The sequence below is a fragment of the Perognathus longimembris genome, chromosome 8 (assembly GCF_023159225.1).
Source record: "Perognathus longimembris pacificus isolate PPM17 chromosome 8, ASM2315922v1, whole genome shotgun sequence".
In the NCBI taxonomy this organism is placed as follows: domain Eukaryota; kingdom Metazoa; phylum Chordata; class Mammalia; order Rodentia; family Heteromyidae; genus Perognathus; species Perognathus longimembris.
The window spans coordinates 20,710,410-20,734,094 of NC_063168.1; the positions used below are offsets into that span (position 1 = coordinate 20,710,410).

Consider the following 23,685-nt stretch of genomic DNA (forward strand, 5'->3'; position numbering starts at 1 on the left):
GGACTCTGCCCCGGATTATTTCCTGTCCATTCTGTATAAAGCAGCACTCTAAAACCTTCTCGCCCTTTGTTTGCCCGTGGCTATGTATTTGTGAGTATATAATAATATCTGATGTGAAAACAGGCTGTGGAGTGAATGGGTTAAAAACACAATATAAACAGGTTTTAAATAGCATATTTGAAGCAAACCGTGTCCCTGTAAAACAGATAATGTCCAATCTTCATTTGCTTCAAGGGGGTAGGAGTAAAGCATTCCTTCTCTTTAGCAGGTGGACTGGGTGAGAAGCAGAGGGAGCACATGTAGGTGAGTCAAGCTCATTTGCCATTAACCCATTCCCTCCGGATCCCACACACATGTCCCTTGAGATCTAGAGACAAAGAAAATCGGAGAGCATTTGCTTAGATTAGCAGTATGTAAGTAACTCTGGGGACGCTCTGTGTGTTCCTCCCTGTAGCCCTCCCTGTGAATTCCAGAAATGCTAAGGGTCCCTAGCATTTGCAATCCTCCAGTGCCTGACATACTTGCTCAAATCCTCTCCAATGTACTACAGCAGCTTCACCTCCCCGGGAAATGGTGTGGAAGAACTGACATTCTCCATACTTCTTGTTAAATCTTGCTTTTACTTTTTGGGGGTCTGTAGTTGTGGGCTGTGGGCTGTTCTTTCTGTAGTCAAGGCAACTGATGACTCAAACATGAAAGTGGGGAGTGTGCACTCGTGTGAGTGCCACAAACTCCTTTATGCATTTATTAAAGAATTATTATTACTTTTAAAATACCCTACCTCTCTGCTTTTCTGACTACAGAGCTGTTAACTTGCGTTCAGCCCTCTGTGTAGGGTGGGTGATAGGAGGGGGTTTGGGGATGAGTGGAAAGAAACCTCCCTTCATCTCCTCCCGCAGCAACCAGCATTTAACTACAGCACTTGGCTATTTAAAACAAGGCAGGGGGCTGGCGTGAGCACGAAAAGCTGAGAAGCACGTCTGGATAATCCAGCCACCTGGCTTTGTGCCAGTGGCTTCCTATCTGCTGTACGCTGACCAGCGCAGGGCAAATGACAATGAACTCTACCCACAAGCCAACTCCCCTCCCACCACCCCCCTCTTTCTGGAAAGGATTAAACAGCATCTGTTGAAAACAGAAGCAGGATTTTGGTTAGGGTGATGGATCTGAAATGGCAATGGTAGATGCCTTAAAAAAAATTGCACAAGAAAATGCCCCTGGTTTACCTTAGAAATACCTTCAAAATATGCTGTCGCCAGACACGGGTGCCTCCTGTCTATTAATCCTAGCTACTCAGGAGGACGAGGTATGAGGATCACAGTTCAAAGCCAGCCTAGAGAGGACAGTCTATGAAAGTCTTATCTCCAATGAACTACAAGAAGGAAGGAAGGAAGGAAGGAAGGAAGGAAGGAAGGAAGGAAGGAAGGAAGGAAGGAAGGAAGGAAGGAAGGAAGGAAGGAAGGAAGGAAGGAAGGAAGGAAGGAAGGAAGGAAGGAAGGAAGGAAGGAGGAAGGAGCGAGCTGAAAGTGGAGCTGTGGTTCAAGTGACAGAGCAAATAAAGCTCAAGGACAGTGAAAAGACCCTCAGTTCAAGCCCCAGGACCGACATAAAACAAGCAAATGCCATCACTGTCAAAAGTGACAGAAATTGGGGGCTGGGAATATGGCCTAGTGGTAAAGCGCTCCCCTCGTATACATGAAGCCCTGGGTTTGATTCCCCAGCACCACGTATATAGAAAAAGCCGGAAGTAGCAGTGTGGTTCAAGTAGTAGAGTGCTAGCCTTGAGCAAAAAGAAGCCAGGGTCAGTGCTCAGGCTCTGAGTTCAAGCCCCAGGACTGGCAAAAACAAAACAAAACAAAAACAGAAGTGACAGAAATTGACAAGAAGCTCTCAAACGGGCAAGTGCCACAAAGTATATGGGCGGGGGCCGGGTGAGACTCCAGGTGTGGCTTGAATGGAGTCTGATCTGAACAACACTGAACACCAGTGTAGTTACCAAGGGGTTCAACTACCATACCAAACTCTAGCTATGGTATGGGTAAAATGAGTGAGACCTGGATATTCCATTTAAATGTAATTCCTAGGAGGGAAAAGTCTGTGTCCCCACACGTAGACTTGTGTGACAATCACTCAATAGACAAAAGAGGCAAAGGACATCCTGTGGCAGGACAGAAAGGCAAAGAAGCAACAATTTCCAAACTAGCACCTCAAATCAAAGTTTCCATTGCAGCCTTTCTGTTGTACATTTCTCCAGATGCAAAGCAGGCCCCAGTACAGAAATAAACAAAAGAGCTGCAGGAAACGGTGACTGGGCAGCCCCGTAAAGAATGTGTGCTTTGGGGCTAGGCAGGCTCCCAGAAGCAGAGCCAGACATCTCAGCTAGCTGAAGAAACTTCTTTTTGAGCTTCAGTTTCTTCTCTTGCAAAATGAAGACAAGATCTACTCTCCTGGTTAAAAGAGTGAGCAAGGTCAAGAGTTAGGGGAATTTGATTAAGTGGCAGCCATTATTAATTATTACTTTGGCTGAAAGGCTGGCTTTGATTGCAAAGGCAGGTTCTTTAAACCTCAGTCCCAGCCACCAGGCAATGGGTTTTTAGCCAGGCATCTGACCGTGCTAGAGCACCTGAGCTGGACCTCAACCAACCCTAATCAACAGTCAGTTCCACAACCAGGTTTCAGGGCACGTGGCAGGCATACCTGTAGAGGAAAGAATACCATCTGCCATTTGGGAACCGGCCCCTTTGTACCTGCCCCTCCCCTTTCTGGCTTGCTTCAGTGATGAAGATGGGAACTTTTATGTCCCCACCCCCCTACAAATTCTTCCTGGCCCCCTCACTTCAGCCCTTATCTGATTACATGGTTTCCTATCTCTCCATTATGCTGAACATTAGCTTCACTTCTCCACTTGGGCCCACTTCAACAGACCTTGAGAGGGATTAGTCCAGATCCCAGCCTCTCCAGCCCAACTCCCAGATGCCAACGAGACAAATGTCACCCAGGGAGCTGGGCACATTCGTTTTATGCCACTCACACCATTGCTTCTGGTCTGCTGGTGCTGATAGATTTATAAAGACCTTTGGATTCCATCTAAATAAATGAGTAATACATATATTTTTATATAATATATAAATGTATATATAAAACAGATATAGGGCTGGGAATGTGGCTTAGCAGTAGAGTGCTTGCCTAGCATGCAAGAAACCCTGGGTTCGATTTCTCAGCATCACATAAACAGAAAAGGCCAGAAGTGGAGCTATGGCTCAAGTGGTAGAGTGAGTGCTAGCCTTGAGCAAAAAGAAGCCAGCATTGGTGCTCTGGCCCTGAGTCCAAGCCTCAGGACTGGGGGAAACAAAAAAGTCATAAACTGGTCATAAACTATTTGTCAGGTCAGGAGTTAGTTTTGTAAGATGCCTATATAAGTGTCAATTACTTAAACATTTTAAAAACATGGCCTAGGGCTGGGGATATAGCCTAGTGGCAAGAGTGCCTGCCTCGGATACACGAGGCTCTAGGTTCGATTCCCCAGCACCACATATACAGAAAATGGCCAGAAGCGGCGCTGTGGCTCAAGTGGCGGAGTGCTAGCCTTGAGCGAGAGGAAGCCAGGGACAGTGCTCAGGCCCTGAGTCCAAGGCCCAGGACTGGCCAAAAACAAAAACAAAAACAAAATAATAAAGCTCTGAGACAAATGGTGGCTCACACTTGTAGTCTTAGCTACTCAGGAGGCTGAGACAGGAGAACTGCAGTTCAAAGCCAACCTGAGCAGGAAAGTCCAGGAGACTCCTCTCTCCAATTAACCACCAGAAAACCGAAGTGTGTGAGCTGTGGCTCTACTAGCCTTGAGTGAAAAAGCTCAAGGACAGCATCCAGGACCTGAGTTCAATCCCTACAATTAACAAACAAACAAACAATGAAGCTTTGGCTTTAGAATTTACAGATTCTGATGGCTAGGCACAGCATGGTGGTGCACACTTGTAATTCCAGAGGCTGACACAGAAGGTGAGTCCAAAGCCAATATGAGCTAAGTAGTAAGACTTTGCGTCAAAGAAGAAAGGGGGCGGGGCAGAGAAGAAACAAAGCCCAAGAACTGATGTTTATTTATTTAGTTGCAAAAATGCCATTTCTGGCCATGGGCAAGCCGGGTGAAAGCCCAGCCCTCCTCTCAAACACCCAGGAAGTGGCACTGTGAAGGACAGAGACACCTTCTGAGAACGCAATGCCTACTTCCTAACTAGAATGGGGGTGCGTGGCACCACTTAGGAAAGCTAAGTTCACCTACCAAAAATACTTTCCCACAGAGAGTTAAGATCAGAGAAATCAGCCACAAAATACATGTGGGGAGTCATCTTTGAAAACTGCCCTACCCTGGTACTTACTAGTGAGGGGAGCTCCCTGCACTTGAACAGGGGTGTAACGCTCCCAGTTTCACAGCACAAAGTTAGCAGCCAGACCCACCAAGAGAAGAAAGCAGGCCTGTCAGTTCACTTTATTGTGCCCTGCTTTTCTGAGACATTAAACTTGTTCTAGCAGGGTAACCCAGGTGCTATAACATCATTCCGATACTTTTCATCTGCAGTATTGACTGTCCTAAAGGTATGAAATGAATTCTCAGGAATATATAACACAGAGCCTAAAAGGTATGGGGTGTGTGTGTGTGTGTGTGTGTGTGTGTGTGTGTGTGTGTGTGTGTGTGTGTCTTTGCCTTCCAATGACCTAACTTCATCCAGAAACCGCACTGAGAGCTGCTTATGTTGTAGGAAGCCCAGGTTCTTTGGGGGTAGGGACACGTTTTTGTCCTTTACTCTCAGGTCCAGAACCTGAGAGACGAAATGTTGTAGGAATCGCACTAGTCTTGTACCTCAGCCAGAAGTGTTGCTCCCAGTGCGGGCGCTGCCGCTGGAGGAGGCAGTGAGGGGCTGGTCCTCCCGCAGACCTGCATGCCTCCCATAAGCCCAGCATTTCTATTGTGTAGCCTAGCTACACCGAAGTATATAAATAAACCTACTCACCCACACACCAGCTTCTTCTACATGTAGTACAGGGGCCATTTTCTCTCTTATTAGGAAAAACACTGGTAGCACAATTGGTACGAAACATGAATATTACTAAATTTAATAGTTTATAAATCATTCTTTTGCATTCATCCTCAGAAGACAAAGTTTACAAGGCACGAACCTTCAGTACTTTTAGTTTCTTACTGATATTTCAATACAAAAAAGCTGTGGACTCCTCTTGTTGTAAACCTGTGAATTTGATTCAAAATGATATGCTCCCATCTTGTTTAACATACAGCAAGCCACCATGCCACATGTCTTCTCAATCTTTTCCTTTAAATTACAACTCATTGTAAACATGCATATTTTCCAGTCTTTGGGCCATAGAAGCCAAAGATGTAGGGTGTGTGTACTGCACATTCTGGCACATTCTCTTACACCATTTGGGGTGGGATATGCAGATTTCCTTGGAGAGTAAGGGCATTCCCCGGGGGGATATCCCAAGGTGAAGATACTAAGTGTTCACCAGTACAGTCTCTCCCTGACTGTGCCACTGTGTCCTGTGACCCATACTGACCAAGAAAAGGAAATGAAGTAAAGACACAGGAACAAAGATTGGGGCTGGAAGTTAAAGGTGCCAGCTTTCCAGAAGCGTTAAAGGCCATGGAGGAAATCGCTGGGGAATTACCAGCAGACAGTTAGGATGCCCTGACATCTGCAGCTTGCGAGCACTGGTCATGGGGCCTAGGGAGTCAGGAAAAACCAGATGTGGTCCAGATGGTCAGCTCTCAGGGGGAGCCCCCAGAATTCTCTAGACAGAGCCTCCATTATCGGGGCAAGCCTACAAGCACTGTACATGGACAGCAAGATGTCTGTGGTACTGCGATGCCCATGCATACTGCAACTGGCTCCTAAAGTGTCCATCTTCCAGTTTACTTTTTCACAAGGTTGACAGACCAACTCCAGTATACTGTGTCCAATCAGTTGATTTCCCCCCTAACAGCATGCTGTCTCAATGGATTTGGAGACTCCTTTCCTCTATCAGTCTTAGAAGTCTTCACTTTTCTCTTTTTGGCTATTACTAAAGTTTGAACTCAGGACCTTCTACTTGCTTGGCTGGTGGTCTACCACTTTTAAACCATGCCACCAGCCTAGCTTTTTACTGGTTATTTTGGAGTCTTAAGGACTTTTTTTGCCCAGGCAAGCTATTCTAAATGTGATCTTCCAGATCCCAGCCTCCTGAGTTCCTAGGATTGTAAAAGAGAGTCACTAGCACCTGGTTAATTTTACCTTTTCAACATTTATTTTTTTTTAAGCACAACTACAGTTTGTTTGCTTGTTTATTTTCTCAAACCAACAAAACCTTCCCTACTGGATTAAATTTCAGCACTTAAATTCCATACTACAATACTAAATACAGGATATCACCATAACTGATCACTTACCCTTAAGGGAATTAGGGCTGTTCAGCCAGCCAATCTCAAACCCTAATAGCATTGTCAAGTCCTCACATGCAACAAGGCGTTTATTGAAGCTCTTAGTTTCTGCACTGGAAACAGGAGTCAATTTTTGGAAGTTGTGTCTAAGTCAGGTTTTAAAGAAATGCTCCTGTATTATATCAGTCGGGCTTGGAACAGTATAAATCTGGTAGTCTTTATCCTGGCGCAAGCACAGTCAATGAAGAAAGTAGCCACTGGCAGGAATTTGTTCTTATCCTTATTAACAGTTGACATTCCTGCCCCCCCCCCCCCCGCAAGTCCTGGGGATTGGAGTCAGGGTGGGAGCACTGTCCCTGGCTTCTTTTTGCTCAAGGCTAGCACTCTGCCACTTGAGCCACAACACCACTTTCGGCCTTTTCTATATATATGTGGTGCTGAGGAATTAATTGAACCCAGGGCTTCATGTATACGAGGCAAGCAAGCACTTTACCACTAGGCCATATTCCTGGCCCCAACAGTTGCCATTTTATTTTCTCCCCCTTAGGGGTCTGGGAACTGGAGACCCTGAGCCTAAGTTTCTCAGTCAATCTCCGTGACTAGTGATGGGAACGACTATGCACTCAGTTCCTCGGCTGCTTACCTCAATCAATGGCTCTGGAATGCATGGAAATTATCTCTGAGCTTGAAACTACTGGCTCCAGGAAATTAAACTCCTAGGACCCAGTACCCTCCAACATGAAAGAACAAAACAACTCACAGACTTGAAGGCAAATGTAATACAGTTTAAGGATGAAAAAAGTTACAGTTCCATGGAAATCTTTCTTGATTGGGGGTAAAGGGCTGTGGGTTACTCAGGGCCTGGGGGCTGTCCTTTAGCCTTTTTTTTTGGCCAGTCTGGGCCTTGAACTCAGGGCCTGAGCACTGTCCCTGGCTTCTTTTTGCTCAAGGCTAGCACTCTGCCACTTGAGCCACAGTGCCACTCCTGGCTGTTTTACATATATGTGGTGCTGAGGAATTGAACCCAGGGCTTCATGTATACAAGGCAAGCACTCTTGCCACTAGGCCATATTCCCAGCCCTGTCCTTTAGCTTTTTATGCTCAAGGCTGGGACGTTCTTGATTCACAGCTCTGCCTCTGGCTTTTTGCTGATTAACTGAAGAGAAGAGACTCAGACTTTCCTGCTTGGGCTGGCTTTGAACTATGATCCTCAGCTCTCAGCCTCCTAAGTAGACTCCTCTCCTCCCTTTAAAAAAAAAAGTTTCTTTTTAGCAGCCTAGCATCCTATAAGCCCACATTGTCACAGGTGAGGATTTTACAGGTACAAGATGAAGAAGATTTAGGCTTTTCTCTCCAGGGCAAGTTCTCATCTCAGATAAGGCCAAACTCAACTGGTAAAGCCTGCCTCTGGCTCTGCCTTGACCTAGAGTCCCATCTGAAGTAACAAGAGGCACACAGCCACACTTAGGCGTGTTCTGATGGTATGTTAAATCTCTTGTGGCATTCTAAGTTGGCATCTCTAAATTAAATGCCAACAGACATTTTAAGGGCAGTTAAGACATTTTAGGGAAAACTGGATCCTAACAGTTCATTAACATCCAAGACAATTTTTTAAAAATTCAAAAGAAGAAAGCATCCACTTGTTACAGCCTATAAAAAGTCAGTCCTAAGGACTGTGTCTCAAGTGATTACACAGCAAAGGAGCTCTGGGAGAGGAGCGGCCAAAGTCTGAACCTAAGTTTATGATTTGGCTTTTATTGTCTGTCTGCTCTACTATGCCTGGGGTTCAGTCGAGTTCATAATTAATCAAGATCAAAGGATTACCAACTTAAAACAAACAAAATAACCCCCTCCCCACGGACCCCCCTCCCTGCTGCCAGCAATCATTTTCTTAGACTTTCCCTCTGTTTTACACCCTTACACAAATGGTCTTTATGATCCACGTTGAAAACCCCAAAGGCTAGTTAATGGAAATGCTGGATCACTGAACAAAATTAACTCTCACCACATTAAAGTGTACATGTAATAGAAAAATTGGTACTTCAAAACACAACTGGTAAAGGGAGTTGTTGAAAGTTAATAATCTCTATTTCAGAGCTTTCAATGGTAGCCCTTGAACTTCTGGTGCCTGACTTTCTCACAATAGTTTTGCGTTCTTCCTTTTTGTTCGGGAGAACAAAGGAAAGAGAGTAACTACAATCTACTAACTGAAACCTTTAGCCAGACTCTCAGTTAACAGCAACTCAGTTTAAAACCTAAAGGAGATTTCTCTTTTCCTGTTACAGCTTTGTTTGCTTGTTTATTTGCCTTTCTGCTGTAACCCCCTCCCCCAGCAAACCAAGGTCAAAAGGTGAGGAAGTTACTTTACCAAATTCTAAACAAAAGGAGGTGATAATTTGGTCTACAGGAAGGAAGGAGTCAGAGATCAGCTGGCTGGACTTTGAGGAGCCTCATCATTTATATGGCTCGCAGATGTTCCGGACAAAGGTGGCAAGAACTACTAATTCACCAAGTTCCTTTTTTCCTAAGATTCTGCCACCCCCTTTCACCAGAGATGGAAAGCTTAACTCAGAAACATATACAAAAGGGGTTGAGGATGTAGGTCAATGGTAGAGTACTTGCCTAGCATGCACAAGGTCCTGGGTTTAACTCCAAGTGGTCTCAGAAAATAACAGCAAACAAACAATAACCAAATCTTTTAAATGCTAAGTGAGGGGGGGGGGGAGGGAAACAGACAAAACAAAGCCTGCTGGAGACATCCGCTCCTGAGCAATGTGGGGTGGAAAAATAGAAAGAAGGAAGCTTAGGTCTCCAGTGAAGACCACTGATGAAGCCACAAACCACTGATGAAGCATCTTTTAAGCTAACAACTATCTCTACTCCACACTCACTGAGATGGAAAACTAAAGCCCAGCCTGAGAAGAGACTTCTTCAAGGTCATACTCTCAAAGGACAGATCTAGGGACCAGGTCCAGTCTCTGCACCACACTTAGCTTTTTTGTTCAAAGTTGGTGCGCTATCACTTGAGCTATACCTCCACTTCTGGGGAGTAGTTAATTTAATTGGTGATAAAAGAGTCTCACAGACTTTCCTGCCCAGGTTGGCTTTGAATTTCTATCCTCAGATTTCAGCCTCCTACAGGAGTGAGTCACGGCTCTGTGCTGTGGGGAGAAGTCTGTACATCTATGTTAGGAGCTCTGGAGGAGCTAGCAGTTTCCCTGTGGGTCCCCTAAGATTAAGGAATTCTAAGAAGAAGCTTGGCTACAGGATCAAGGTAGAGGGTGGGACACAGAAAGTTCTCCCCTCACCCCCATACACCTGACTTGGTATTTTGGCAGTTTCTCATGAACAATGCCATTCCTTTCCTGATGTCCCAGTGTAACTGCAGCCATCCATCAACAGATCTAACCTGTGACACAGCTCAGCTTCTTTATATGTAAAATGAATAAGAAAAACAAAAAAGACCTTCACAGTCCTTTAGCGATGCCAATGGGCACATGCTACTGAAATATACCACGAGAAAGTAGAGCAGCAAGCTTTCATCACTAAAATGCAACTGCAATTTCTTTGGACTAGAAGACAACTTGAAACCAGAAAGACACATAACCATCTAGAATTAACACATATTTCTCTCAGTGCAAGTGTCCTTAATGCAAATTACAAAGTTCCAGGAATGAAGCTAATTTACTGAGATATTCTGAAAAGGCTAGAAAATGAGGCTGGGGAATATAATTCAGTGGTAGAAAGCTTGTCTAGCATGTGTTAAAAGCTCTGGCTTCAATCCCCAGAGCTGCTTGGCGGGGAGGCGGGGAAGGGAAGCTGGGATAGAAAACGATGAAGATTATTTTAGTACATTTAATAAGATCCTTTATGAAAGAAAAAAAAAGGTCCAATTTAGTCATCTCAGCGGGGTTTATGCACCTAACGAATGTAAGATTGGCCACAAGGAAGAACAAGGCTCACAAATGCAGGCATGGGAGAACTGTAGGGTATCTATGTTTTTGGAAGGCTCGAGGCCTACTCTCCAGCTCCACCAGCCTTCACTACAATAGCAGCAGAGAAGAACCAGAAATGCTAGGAGAAGGCAATGAACCAACTGCTTAACTTACAGTGGGAGAGACATTTCTCATAGGCCTTAGATAAAGCAACTCGGCCCTTCAGCCAACAAGGTCCAGTCCACACATTCTCTGGCAAATCAGTTTAAAATTGGCATGTGTTTTCCTTATAAAAAACCAAAATGGTGAGCTGTGGAATCCCAATCCAGTCCATGAAAGCCTCATCAATTCCCCAAACCCCTGAAATGCATCCCCAAATGTCTTCTTAAAGAAGCCTTGCCCTCTGCCAGTGACAGCGGCTGCCCCATTTTACTTGGTTCTTGCTGGGTTCTAGCCAAGAACCTGCTGGCCTGGGTATGTGGTAAGAGGGAAAAAAATGGTAAGCCGGGGGCTGGGAATATAGCCTAGTGGCAAGAGTACTTGACTCATATACATGAAGCCCTGGGTTCGATTCCCCAGCACCACATATATAGAAAATGGCCAGAAGTGGCGCTGTGGCTCAAGTGGCAGAGTGCTAGCCTTGAGCAAAGAGAAGCCAGGGACAGTGCTCAGGCCCTGAGTCCAAGGCCCAGGACTGGAAAAAAAAAAAAAAAAAAAAGGTAAGCCGGGTGCTGGTAGCTCACACCTGCAATCCTAGCTACTCTGGAGGCTGAGATCTGAGGATTGCCATTCAAAGCTGCCCAGGAAGGAAGAAAGTCCATGGGACTCATCTCCAATTAACCACCAGAAAATTGCAAGTGGTACTTGTGGCTCAAAGTGGGAGAGCTCTAGCCTTGAGCAAAAGAGCTGAAGGACAGCGCCCAGGCCCCAAGTTCAAGCCTCACGAATGACCAAAAAAAAAAAAAAAAGGTAAGCCAAAGAGGACTTCCTACACTTCTGACTCAGTTTTTCAGGCTTCATTTTGGGAGGTGTTGAAATTCGGCACCACTGTTTCTTGATGGGTCTAAAGAGAACCAGAGCAGCAAAGTGTAAGATCTCTTCTCACCTAACACAGGCAAAGAGACCAACAAATAGACAAGAACTTATATACCCAAGTTCAAAAAGACTTGTTTAAGTGGAAATTTATCAGGGCTGTGGTTTGTAAACAAACCACAGATGAAGTATTCCTAGGAGATTCTCTTGGAGGAGTGCACTGACTTAGTAAGGGGTAAGGTAAGCAAGGAAGGTCAGAACCAGGCTCATCAGAATTCACTTCATCTCATATTCACTGCAGTATGTGTTTTTCCTTTTGCCAGTCCTGGGGCTTAAACTCAGGGCCTGAGCACTGTCCCTGGCTTCTTTTGCTCAAGACTAGCACGCTACCACTTGAGCCATAGCACCACTTCTGGCTGCTTCTGTAAATGTGGTGCTGAGGAATCAATCCTAGGGCTTCATGCATGCTAGGCAAGCACTCTACCACCAGGCCACATTCCCAGCCCTTCACTGTAGTATGTACTCACAGGAACCAAGAAGTAGGAACAACCTAAATGTCCACCAAGGGATGCATTGATAAATGAAATGTGACATACATACAATGTAATATCACTGGGCTTTTTAATGAAGGAAATCCTGTAATACACTGTAACACGGGATGAACCTTGATAGCAAGCAATGTGCTAAATGAAATAAGGTAGTCACAAAAAGACGAAGACAACATGATACATCCTCCTTATATAGGTATTTAACTGTGACTACACAAGTCACGGAAACAGAAAGTACAATGCGGTTGCCAGGACCTGGAGAAGGGGGAAATAGTTGTATAGTTTCAGTTTTGCAAATAAAAAACATCTACAGATCTATTGCAGAACAACGTACACGTAGCTAACACTACTGTGCCTTCCTTATACTTAAAAATAGCTAAGATGATCAACTGGATGTGTGTGTGTGTGAACCAAATTTTAAAAAGATGGCTCAAGAAATGGAAGCCCAGTTGAATTAAGTACATTAAAAGAGCTCAAAGTCAGAAATGATGGGTTTTACTAAGGAACATTTCTGTCATCCTTCAGTACACATTACCACAAATAAAAAAAAATTAACTTCCCCAAAGGGAAAGTCTTAAGTTTTGGTTGGGCAAAGAACACAGCTATTCTTCAAGAACTATCTTTCTATGCTATAACAACAATTACTACAATCTCCTCAAGAGAACTATCCGAACCATAGAAGAAGACATGGTACTTCACATGGGAATGTAATGATGCCCTTGTTCTGTTCCCTGGGGTTCAAGGCAGATCACAAATATCAAAAGCACAAACATTTCTCTGGTATTGGTGTTACTGAGATAAAAATGAAAAGAATCATTTCAAAGAACAGATGACAAAGCAGAATAAAAATTTCCCCTAATTGTTGGCCTTAACAAATTCCTCTAAACCCTACATAATCTCAGAGAACATTGACAAAATCCTCCAGAATATATCTATGCTAACCTTAGCGATAAAGTCAATTACAAACATGTGCAAGAGTTTGCTAACATTTTCATTTCTTCTACGTGATAGTGGCATTTTTAAATATTAAAGAAAAAAAGTGTGTTGGGGGGGTGCTGTTTTGTTGTTCTTTGGAACAAGTTCCTGCCAGATTTTGCACACTGCATTCCTTGGCACTGTGATGGGAACGCATGCCCACCCACGGACACTAATTTTGCTCTTCACCCTTCCCAAGCAGCCTCTATGACACATGCTGTCTGAGCTCTATTTAATGGAATTCAAGAGGCCCAGTCAAACAGCAAGGCCCCACCAGGCCAGAGCAATGCAGACAACCTAGATCCTCAGCTGAATGGGGAACAAGGAAGATGTGCTTCAAAGAAACCACGCACGCACGCACACACAACACACACAAACAAAAACAAAATTTAAAGAACCAAGCCAAGCCCTTGTAGCTCATACCTGTAGTCCTAGCTACTCAGGAGGCTGAAATCTGAGGATCGTGGTTCAAGCTAACCTGAGTAGAAAAGTCTGTGGGACTCATCCCCAATTAACCACCAGAAAACTAGCAGTGGCACTGTGGCTCAAAGTGGTAGAGCACAAGTTTTGAACAAAAGGAGCTCAAGGAAAGTGCCCAGGCCCTGTGTTCAAGCCCCAAGATCAACAAAAAGAAGGGAAAAGAAGAAAAATACAATCCTATCTTGGATACCCCTGATCTGAGAAACCTTCACAACTCTTGAGTGAAATGGAACATGAAATCATGTCTTGGGGTGAAATCTTAAGAAAGACAGCATAGGGATCACTGGACTCTGCGGTGGACACAGCTTCTCCCCACGCTGCTTTCAGAATGTGCACTGAGGAAGGTACAACCCTCATCCCAAGCCAAAGGTTCTTTTGAGGACTGAATTGCCAGTCTCATTCTGAAACATGAGCTTTCTCTAGGGTCATTAGTCATAAGGAAATGATGATTACAAACCCAGCTGGAAAATGGGCATAACTCCTCTCTCACCCACCCAAGACAATCTGTAGAGCCAATGCAACAAGCTATCAGCAACCTTACACCTGAAATAATGCTCTCTCTCCTCTTACACCGTCCATGCTGGTGTAAGAAGAGATAGCTCAGTGGTAGACTGATTACCCAGTAGGTGAGGCCATGGGTTCAATCCTGAGTAGTGAGATATAGAGAGACAAGTTTATTTCTTTAAGAAGCTTGTGCTATGCATGCCTCAACCATTCCCAGATAATGATACAAGATTTGCCTACAAGTGTTACATATCCCGTTACTGTGTAGGAAGAATGACCACACATTCCAGATGTAGAAGGGAGGGAATGACAGGTCAGGCCTAGTGTGGGAGCTATGGTCCCAGCCACACCTCTGTAACTCATCCATCCACACAGTAAGAACAGATGACTGTGGCTCCATCCACTAATACAAGTGAGGAAATGTTAAATGTTCATAGATGATCCAGCATAACTTTAAACAAACCTTTTATGAAATGGTTACTGAATTCATAGCTTTGACTCAGTGGAACATAATCTTAATAGATTCCCTAAAGAGCAAGGGTCTTGCAGCCAGCAAAGATGCGGGGGGGGAATGAGGTGTTCAGGATTCAAATGCTCTCTGACTGTCAACACTCACCCCCACTCCAAGAAATGAAAAGAAAACTCTTCTGTCGAGGTTATGTCACTCTCCTTGGCTTAGGAAAAATGCCCACCTAAGCCACCGAGTGGAATTTTAGAGTAGGACGATTCTTTCTCAATTTTTATCTGAGAGTCAAATGACAACAGCAACAAGCTGCTTATATGTGGCAATTAGTGGCTCTGGATTACACATTCCAGTAAATTTATGAATAAAAGAAAACCTTGAATGTAGTGTCAGTAATGATGAATCCCACTAGAGCAGGAACTGAAGCAAGCACAGGGCTGGGCCTTTAATTCAACACTACTCAGCACATGGCTCTGGACATAGGCACGACTCAGTCAATAGCTATCGATTGCTTCCATGTCCAATGATATACCTTTGGTTCCGGCTGTGGCTCTGTATTCTTCCCTCAAAAGGAAACAAGGACTCTTTAAAGCCCACGTGGCCTTATAGTGCCTGATAGCAGAGGGGCCTCCGAGGAAGAGCCATAGTCCCGAAGTGAACACTGCCACAAGAAATCTACACTGCTCCGCAAAGAGCCTGGATGGGACCTGAGCCCAGTGACACAAATCATAGGACAACAAGACATTTCCACAGAAAACATCAACAAATCAAGAGCTTTCAAAGAAGGGTTTCATATCCCTTCTTGCAATTACTTTCTGTAGGCCTCAAGGGAGAAAGCAATATAATGGAGCCTAATGTTTCAGTGAAATGAGAGAAAATGAGGAATTCTGCCTTCAAGATAAAACAAAACCAACTCACATTATTTTTCTGATAACTTGACAAAAATGAACTCCTGAGTTAAAATTGCAAGAGAGAGCTGGACGCTGCTATCACACACCTGCAAGCCTAGCTATTCAGGAGGCTGAGATCTAAAGACTGTGCTTTGAAGCCAATCTGGTTGGATAAGGAAGTTATGAGACGCTTATCTCTGATTAACCACCAAAAAGCTGGGAAGTGGAGCTGTGTGCTTGAGCAAAAATGCTCAGGGATTGCGCCCAGGCCTTGAGTTCAAGCCTCCCCCAAAGCCTCCAAAAGAGGGGCAAGAGAACCCCCATTTACTCTAAGATTGCAAAGTACAAGCTTTCATATTAATAATTTTTAAAGTAGCTTCTCTCCCCTAACTTAAAAAACCTAACTATTAATGAGAGGGAATGGAAACAGGCCTTCACTTTGAATCTTAAGTATTTTTAATATCACCAAATGCTATTATTAAATATGTACTATATGCATGTATACACATAAAAATAAGCACTACAGATGTGGGGAGGCAAATTCTTAGCAAAAGCCCCACATATTTCAAATACTGTTCTTCCTCATTATTGTCCTCTACCATTATTAGCATGTTACAGCATAACAGGTGGCTTTCATTTATAGAATGCAAAATTAATAAAATTTAGAAGTAGTCTGGTCTCCCCAAACAGGCCATTCTAAAAAAGCATACCCTTTAATCTACCAAACAGATAAAAACACACCAAACTTTCCTACAAATTACATACAAAGTTCTGAATGCAATGCAAGCAGTAAATAGAATTCTATTTACCAAGAGTTCCAAATTCATATACCTCAAGGAAAGCAAGGCATTATTACCAGAAAGAGGAAGAGGAACAAAGGCTATTTTCCCAGCTTGGTAACCCCAAGGCTGCTTGACACTCTTGGGGTGAGAACAGGATTTACCATCACAGACGTGACTGTTCCACCATTGCTAGATCTTAGGCAAATTTGTGGGCAGTCATGTTAAAGGTCTTGACCCAGCCATTCTGGACAGACAGACCAGCAAAGCATAAATAGCAGTGCTATAAACTAACTATAGCATCTGTCCCTCACAAGCAGAACTCAAAAAGTACCTTTTAAAAATATGAGGAGACATTGAATAGTCTGTTAACACACATAGGAATGTTTAACACACTCAAATAAACAAGAGATGTGCCTTAACTAGTCAGGCATTGTTTAAATTTAGTGAGTGAAGGAAGGGAGAAGGTCAGACAGGCAGACACAGCCTCCCAATTATGCAGAATGATCCTGCAGATCGTGGGAAGGCTATAATTAACTGTTGCCACCAAATCCCCATTACCCTTTCTCCCACCTTGGAAAAGTTAATGCATGAATTCAGAATGAGCAAATTGTGACCTGCAAAAAACAACCATATTCACAAAGGGAGGGAAGAAAGCTTCCCTGCTTTAAGTCATGCATCTTGTAGGACAGGAAAAAAAAAAGCACAACACCGAAACATATCCCACTCTAAAACATCAGTAAACATCACTGCACCTTGTTCAGCCCCCATCTACATAGCCGTATCTTTAAGGCTTTAAGCCACCCACCTAAAAGGTGCCTCAACCTTGTAAGCTGTTTCCTAGGCAGCCTCTGTTTTAGATTCAGGATTAATAAAAGCGATAGGCTAGAACCATTTTTATCTGGATATCTAAGGAGATATTTGTTTCCCGAAAAGAAGATGAGAGGCTAAGAACTGTGCATCAACAGATCTGTGGCTACCTATCTATCCATGCATGTGGACATAGACAAAGACACACACGGATGGATGGACACACAAACACACATGTGCGTGCACGCACACACAGACACACACACGCACTTCAGTTCTTTATAATTGCATTGAGTTTTCTCCCATAAGAAAATGTTGAAAGCAAACAGTGGAAAGGTTAAGCCAAAGAGAAAAAGGAGGAATTAAAGTTCATGTAAACAGTAAGCACATACCTGCCGGGCGATGCCATTTCCTCTACATCGTGGAGCCCAAGTGCTGGGTATTAGCATTATTGCTACTCTAAAGCTTCCGATAAAAATGGATTGTCTCTGGCTGACCTGAGAACCAGCTGGCTTCTTGAGAAGTGGTTTCCCCCATATATGATTCAGTCTCCTTGACAAATATACTGCATTGTACTGGATGAGTCATCCCAGGGTTAGTCCGCATTTTATAGGCCTGTTGTGTCATTACTCACATTCAACATCCTGCTTCTCAAAAGTGGAAACTGGAAGCCTGACAGCTGACAGATGCTTTTTCCAATTAAAATATTGTTTAAAAAATTCCTGTAAGTTATGATGATCAATCATTGAGGGTAGTCTGAAATGCCTAGGAAGCAGAGCACGGCTCAATATCTAATATCACAGTCTGCAGAACCACAAAGGTGAGCTGTTCACTCATCCCCAGCCCCAAATGAGATAACTGAGTCCAGAGCCAGGCTCCTTTTCTTCTGCAGCTATCAGGTGAAACAGAATAGGCAATGAGTGACCTTGTTGACCCTGTGTTCTAAGGTTACCAGATGCAGGAGCTATGAAAAGAGACTACACATAAAAATTTTCAAGCTGGGTGTGGTACCATACAACAGTAACCTCAGCCTTAGAGGATCAGAAGTTCAAGGCCAGCCTGAGCTACATAGTTATATCCTATCTTCAAAAAATTTAATGATTATTTTTGGCCTGTGGATAAATATTAGGTAGGACGACAGTATTATATTTGAAAAAGGGCCACGTTTTAGAGAGGTATACTGAAGTATGAGGTAAAGTGATATAATATCCAGTATTTGTTATGAATATTTTAGTCAAAGAACAGTTGAACAGCAGGTGGCAGGTGCTTGTAATCCTAGCTACTCAGGGAGCTAAGATCTGAGGATTGAGGTTTGAAGCTAGCTTGGGCAAGAAAGTCTGAGACTCTTTATCTCCACTAAACTACAAAAAAAAAAGCTGGAAGTGGAGCTGTGGCTCAAGTGGTAGAGTGGCTACCCTTGAGCACAGAGAGCCTCAGGGACAGAGCCCAGGCCCTGAGTTCAAGCCCCAGGACTGGTATCAAAAATAAACAAAAAAGTTTATTAAACAAAAAGAGAAGAGTAAATAAATATGTGAAACATTGGACAATATATAAAAATTGAGCTCTGTGACTTTGGGTGGCGATGAGAGAGGAAAAATGGGGGAGAACAATAGAAAGGGTACCACTAATCAAGATGCGTTGCACTTTTATCTCTTTGAACAATTACTTAATTTAAAAAATAAGATGAGAGACAGATCCGTCCATCTTTTTCTAGTTCCTCATACTCAAAAACTAAAGTCACTTACTTGCCATCACAACAAAGATCTTGATCCCAGCTGTGCCTCTCTGAGGAATAAAGTTAAAGGACAAAACTTAAAAAAATAATTAAAAAGGAAGGGGGCTGGGAAAGTAGCTCAGTGGTAGAGTGCTTGCCTAACATGCATGAAGCCCTGGGTTCCATTTCTCAGCCCCATGTAAACAGAAAAAAGCCAGAAGTGGCACTGTGGCTCAAGTGGTGGAGCTCTAGCCTTGAGCACAGAGAACCTCAGGGACAGAGCCCAGGCTCTGAGTTCAAGTCCCAGGACTGGCAAAAAAAAAAGGGGGGGAGAATGAGGGAGGGAGGGAGGGAAGAAAAAAGGAAAGGAAAAGAAAGGGAGGAAGAGAGGGGAAAAAAGTGAAAGTTTTGCTACATCCATGCGGTGAATATGGGTGAATCCTTTAGGTATCTTTGAAAGTTTTCATAACAAAGTGTTTTAAAAATTAAAAACAATTTCAGTTCCTATGACTTACTTTGTACCAGAATGAAACACTTGTTTAGTTAGGCAGGCATGGTACTCTCACACATGTGAATAGGGAGTGGGAGGAGAGAGTGGGGGAGCAGTGTGGCCCCCTGTGGGTGTGGGGGCTGACCTTGAAGTTGATTTAGCCTTCTCACTGGACGGTGAGATGCAGGTGTCAAGGCTAAATCAACCCTCTGAACCAATACCTGCTACCTCCTCCTCTCAAGAGGATCTGGTGGCTGTTTCCTTATGCATTCTTAGCGGATACAAGCCCAGGCCTTGTTCATGAGTCCAATGTTAACATTATAAAGGAGAGGTGACCATTTCCAGCTTCCTTTTATGGCTTTGGATACCCTCCATGAGAGGTTACGTAAGTCACGTCCATAGTCCCTTACACCAACAAAGCCTTTTGTAAGGTGGCAGTGTTTGCTTAGCTCACTTCATGCTCAAATGGGGTTACTTAAACTATGTGGGAGAGGAAGAAGGTGTGATTTCAGTCAGGAAAAAAAATCCTGATAAAGAAGCGCCAATGTATGTCGAATGAAACCACCATTGAAACTAGATGTCATCCCAAAAAACTACTCGTGTTGATGCATTGCAGGAGGATGACAAGTCACCACAGCAAACAAAATACAGAGTTCCCACGCATGCTTGGGACTGCTTACAGCACCCCTTCAGTTCAGAAATAAGGGTTCCCACCTCAGCCAACACAACAGCCAACTCCAGTGTTAAAGGACTCTGTCTCCTGGGACTGCAAACTGGCTCTGAAAGGTGAGGACAGTCCCCATATCATGTCAAATCACAACCACGATAATCCAGAGTGATAGATCTGAACGTGAATCTGAAAGCATGCCTTTCTTGGCGTTGAGAGATTTCTTCCTTCATAAAGATGGCAAGCTATATACTTGTCAAAATGTTCCCTAGCAAGTCAGACCTGTAAATAAGGAAAGCATAAGTGACCCGAATGCAACAGGTAGAGATGGAGGGAATTAGTCAATTTCCAGTCTAATTTATAAACATATGAATTTTTAAAAATTTTAAATCATTTCTGATGGGAATGGAAAGTAGGGCCTTGTACATACTAGCCAAGTCCTCTGCTACATTCTCAACCCATTACTTTTTTTTTTTTGCCAGTCCTGGGCCTTGGACTCGGGGCCTGAGCACTGTCCCTGGCTTCTTCCGCTCAAGGATAGCACTCTGCCACTTGAGCCACAGCGCCACTTCTGGCTGTTTTCTGTATATGTGGTGCTGGGGAATCGAACCTAGGGCCTCGTGTATCCGAGGCAGGCACTCTTGCCGCTAGGCTATATCCCCAGCCCACTTTTTAAATAAGTCTATATATAGTTCATTAAGGAATTTGAGTGTTTCCATTTTACTAATATTAACCTGCATTAATCATGTGTACACATGTACACATGTAGAGAGAAAGACAGAACAAAGCAAATATAGTAAAATTGTAACATGTTAGGAACTAAATGGAGAGGGGCTAGGTGCTATCTGCTAGCTTTTTCATTCAAGGTTGGCACTCTACCACTTGAGCTACAGCTCCACTTCTGGCTTTTTGCCTATAAATGGAGAGAAAAGTCCCGTTGACTTTCTTGCCTAGGCTGGCTTCAAACAGCCATCTTCAGATCTCAGCCTCTCAAGGAACTAGCTGGTACATGGCTTCTTTTAATTTTCTAATGGATGTCCCACTCCCACCTTTCTTGATGATGATCCTGGAATTTGAACTTGGGGCCTTTTTGTTTTCGTTATTTTTCAAACAGGGCCTTATATTTGTGCCTGCGCCAGTCTGGACCATCCTCCTCCTATTTGTGCTTCGGTGTAGCTGAGATAACAGACACACATCACCGCACCTAGCTTTTTCTGTAGAGATTTATTTCATGCTCAATCTAGCCTCGGAACTTAGATCCTCTGATCTCAGCTTCCTAAGTAGCTAAAGTTACAGATAAGCTACTGTGCCTAGCTGATTAAGACTTATTTTTAAAGTTCTTGCTACCTTTTTAATCTTAATCCACAAGTGTTTTCAGCAATTGTCTTTAGATTATGGTCCTTGTATGGATGTTAAAGACCAAATACAGGCTGACAACATCTACAGGCAGACATGACTTCCAAAGATACTGGTAATGGGTGGTGGGAAAGAGAATGAGGACTGAGTACAGCTACAGCTAGTTATATCTGACTTTTACTTAACTTCTCTAAGACTCCTATCTATAAAATGGGTATAGAACTAAGAATAAGCTCACAAAATCATTTTGAAGGGGTAAATGTGATTGTTCATGCTCAGCTGCACACAGAAAACTCTCCAATTTGTGCAAACAATGGTGATGAGGATGTTTGTAGGTTTTATGAATTTACACTGGGGAGAGAGGGTCTGGGAGAGAGAAACTGGCCAGCCACAACATTCATCTGTTTACATATTGTCTATGACAGTTACACAGACAGAACTGAACAATTACAGAAACCATATGGCCCCCCAAAGCTGAAACAAAAGTTTGTTGACCACTGGCAATCAACATCTGGGTGAGGAAGGAGAGTAAAGAACTTCTAGAATTCTCTTCCCTATAGATGTTTTGGTCCCTGGTCCCTTTTCTGCTGAACATTCTATTTGTAATATGCGTAAGTGTAATTTATGGTGATATAGATCACAAGAGCTGTTGCTTAGTTTTCCTTACAATATGGAACACATCTCTGACCCACGGTGGGTGGGGAATCTGCAGAGCCTGAGGTTGCTTTTGGTCTTTCTGCCTCCTCTCCTGAACTGCCCACTCAAGGAGGACACCTCTCTCCCCCACACCATGTTGGAGTTTAGCATACTGGCTGTAGTGTGTGAGTATACAGCCAGACTTCCCCACCCCCAAAGCACATCTGTGCATTATGTAGAAACCACATGTGTCCCCAGAGCTTGAAGCAAGACGTGAAAGATGATCTGAAAGAGGCATTCAGGAAACTGAGCAAACAGAAATGAAGGATGCTTTCAAGAGGGCCGGATGGCCCCATGCAGGATTAATAAAGCAGAGAAGGGCCTTAGGAAATTAGGGCTGCAGCCTCGCACTCCCTGCTAAGAGCAGAATGGAGATGGAGGGCCAACCCAGAAAAAATGAGAGGCACGCCTCAAAAGCAGATCCCGAGACACATCCCTGCCTCCAATCGGAGTGAGTATTTTCTTTGGCAAGAAGACTTGTTTATTTGGGGAAATGAGTCCACAGCATTAATGGATAATGCAGGTGAAGGAACTCCTGGGAATGGCCTCTGAGAGGGGAAATTGGAACAAAAGAAACCATTCTAAACTGCCTTCAGTTATGTTCTCTCGAAAAAAGAAACTGGCCAGCTGCTGGTCAGAGATGAAACTTATGTACATGATGTACACAGTGTCTTTCTGGTAGCCACTTGTTGCCTCACTGGCAAACATCAACATCTTGGAGAAAAGCCCATAGAGAAATGCCTATGTTAAATACTAAAAGGAATGACCAGGTGTGAAGGCGTAGGTGTAGGGTGGATGAGGGCAGAATTTCAGAGATAGCAGCATGGCAACAAAAGTCATCTGTAGCCAGTTCAGCAGGCAGTTGTTTTAATGTATCTGGCATGGAGGGCTAGAAGGCTCTCTCATAGTTAATCTGGACTGAAGAGGTCTGTTAATGAAATGGATTATTATCTAAAGCACAATCACACATGTGTACACACACACACACACACACACACACACAATGAGGCCATGATGTAAAGATCTTCCTAGGATTGAGGAGGAGAGGCCAGGATTCTTTATGAAAAGGCAAAAGGGAGTCACTTTTACCCACTTGCCCATTCTGTGCAGAGAGCCATGTGGTTATCTCATCATACCCACAAGTTGTGTTCCTGGACTGCGTGGAGGAAAAACGGGGGGCTGAACTAGTGGGCAGATGTCATCTAACTGTATTTTTTTGTCTGTTTTTCTTTTTTGGTACTGGGGATCGAACCCAGGACGTTGCACTTGCTAGGCAAGTGCTTTGCCATTGAGCTACATCCCAGCCCCAGATGTCATCTAGATAGGCTGAGTTTCTTTGGCGGAGCACATGATAGGGAACAGCATTGATGAGAGAGGGAGAGGGAAACAATATATTTAGAACTATGGGCAGGTCACTCTGGGAAATTATAAGATAAGCCAAGGGCTTAATCAGCAAGGGAACAAGTTGACTGGTTTGATGGCTGAGTGGAGACCAGGTCTCAATGAAAGCCCAATTTCCCCTGAAAGCCTGGAGGAGGAGTATTGAGGAGCAGTCAGGGCCAAGCCTGGCTTCTGATACCTGGGCAGCAGAAAGCATTGAATCATAGCCCAGGGCTGGAATACTAAGATCAAGGGATGGAGCTGGCTAAAGATGTGGAAGGGGATGTAGAAAGTGCATTAAGGGGGAGCCATCTAATGTACTTGGCACCTGACAGCCTGAACAATGAGTTCTGCACTTCCAATCTGCACAAGGTCGGATGGCTTATTCCTTAAGGTCATTCAGCACGATGACTGCTGCACATACCAAGAGCACTGGACCCAAATTTGCCTTGCTCGGTCCACTGTTTTAAATATTCCCTCACAGCCAGAAGGAGGCCTGGCATGGTCCCAGAAGAAATCTACCACTCATCTTGATA

General features: G+C 43.8%; 1 protein-coding gene across 2 annotated transcripts in view; it reads right to left on the bottom strand.

Moving 5' to 3' along the window:
- Positions 1–23,685, bottom strand: part of Spred2 (sprouty related EVH1 domain containing 2) — a 126,403-nt gene that overhangs the window by 37,872 nt on the left and 64,846 nt on the right. The window contains exon 1 of one of the 2 annotated variants that reach the window (XM_048352628.1): positions 17,239–18,217. The exons of the other annotated variant lie outside the window; for it this stretch is intronic. Within the exon in view, the coding sequence (XP_048208585.1) occupies positions 17,239–17,255 (17 nt within the window). The 5' untranslated portion in view covers positions 17,256–18,217. Of the gene's footprint in view, positions 1–17,238; positions 18,218–23,685 lie in introns of those variants that run through there. 2 annotated transcript variants of the gene reach the window in all.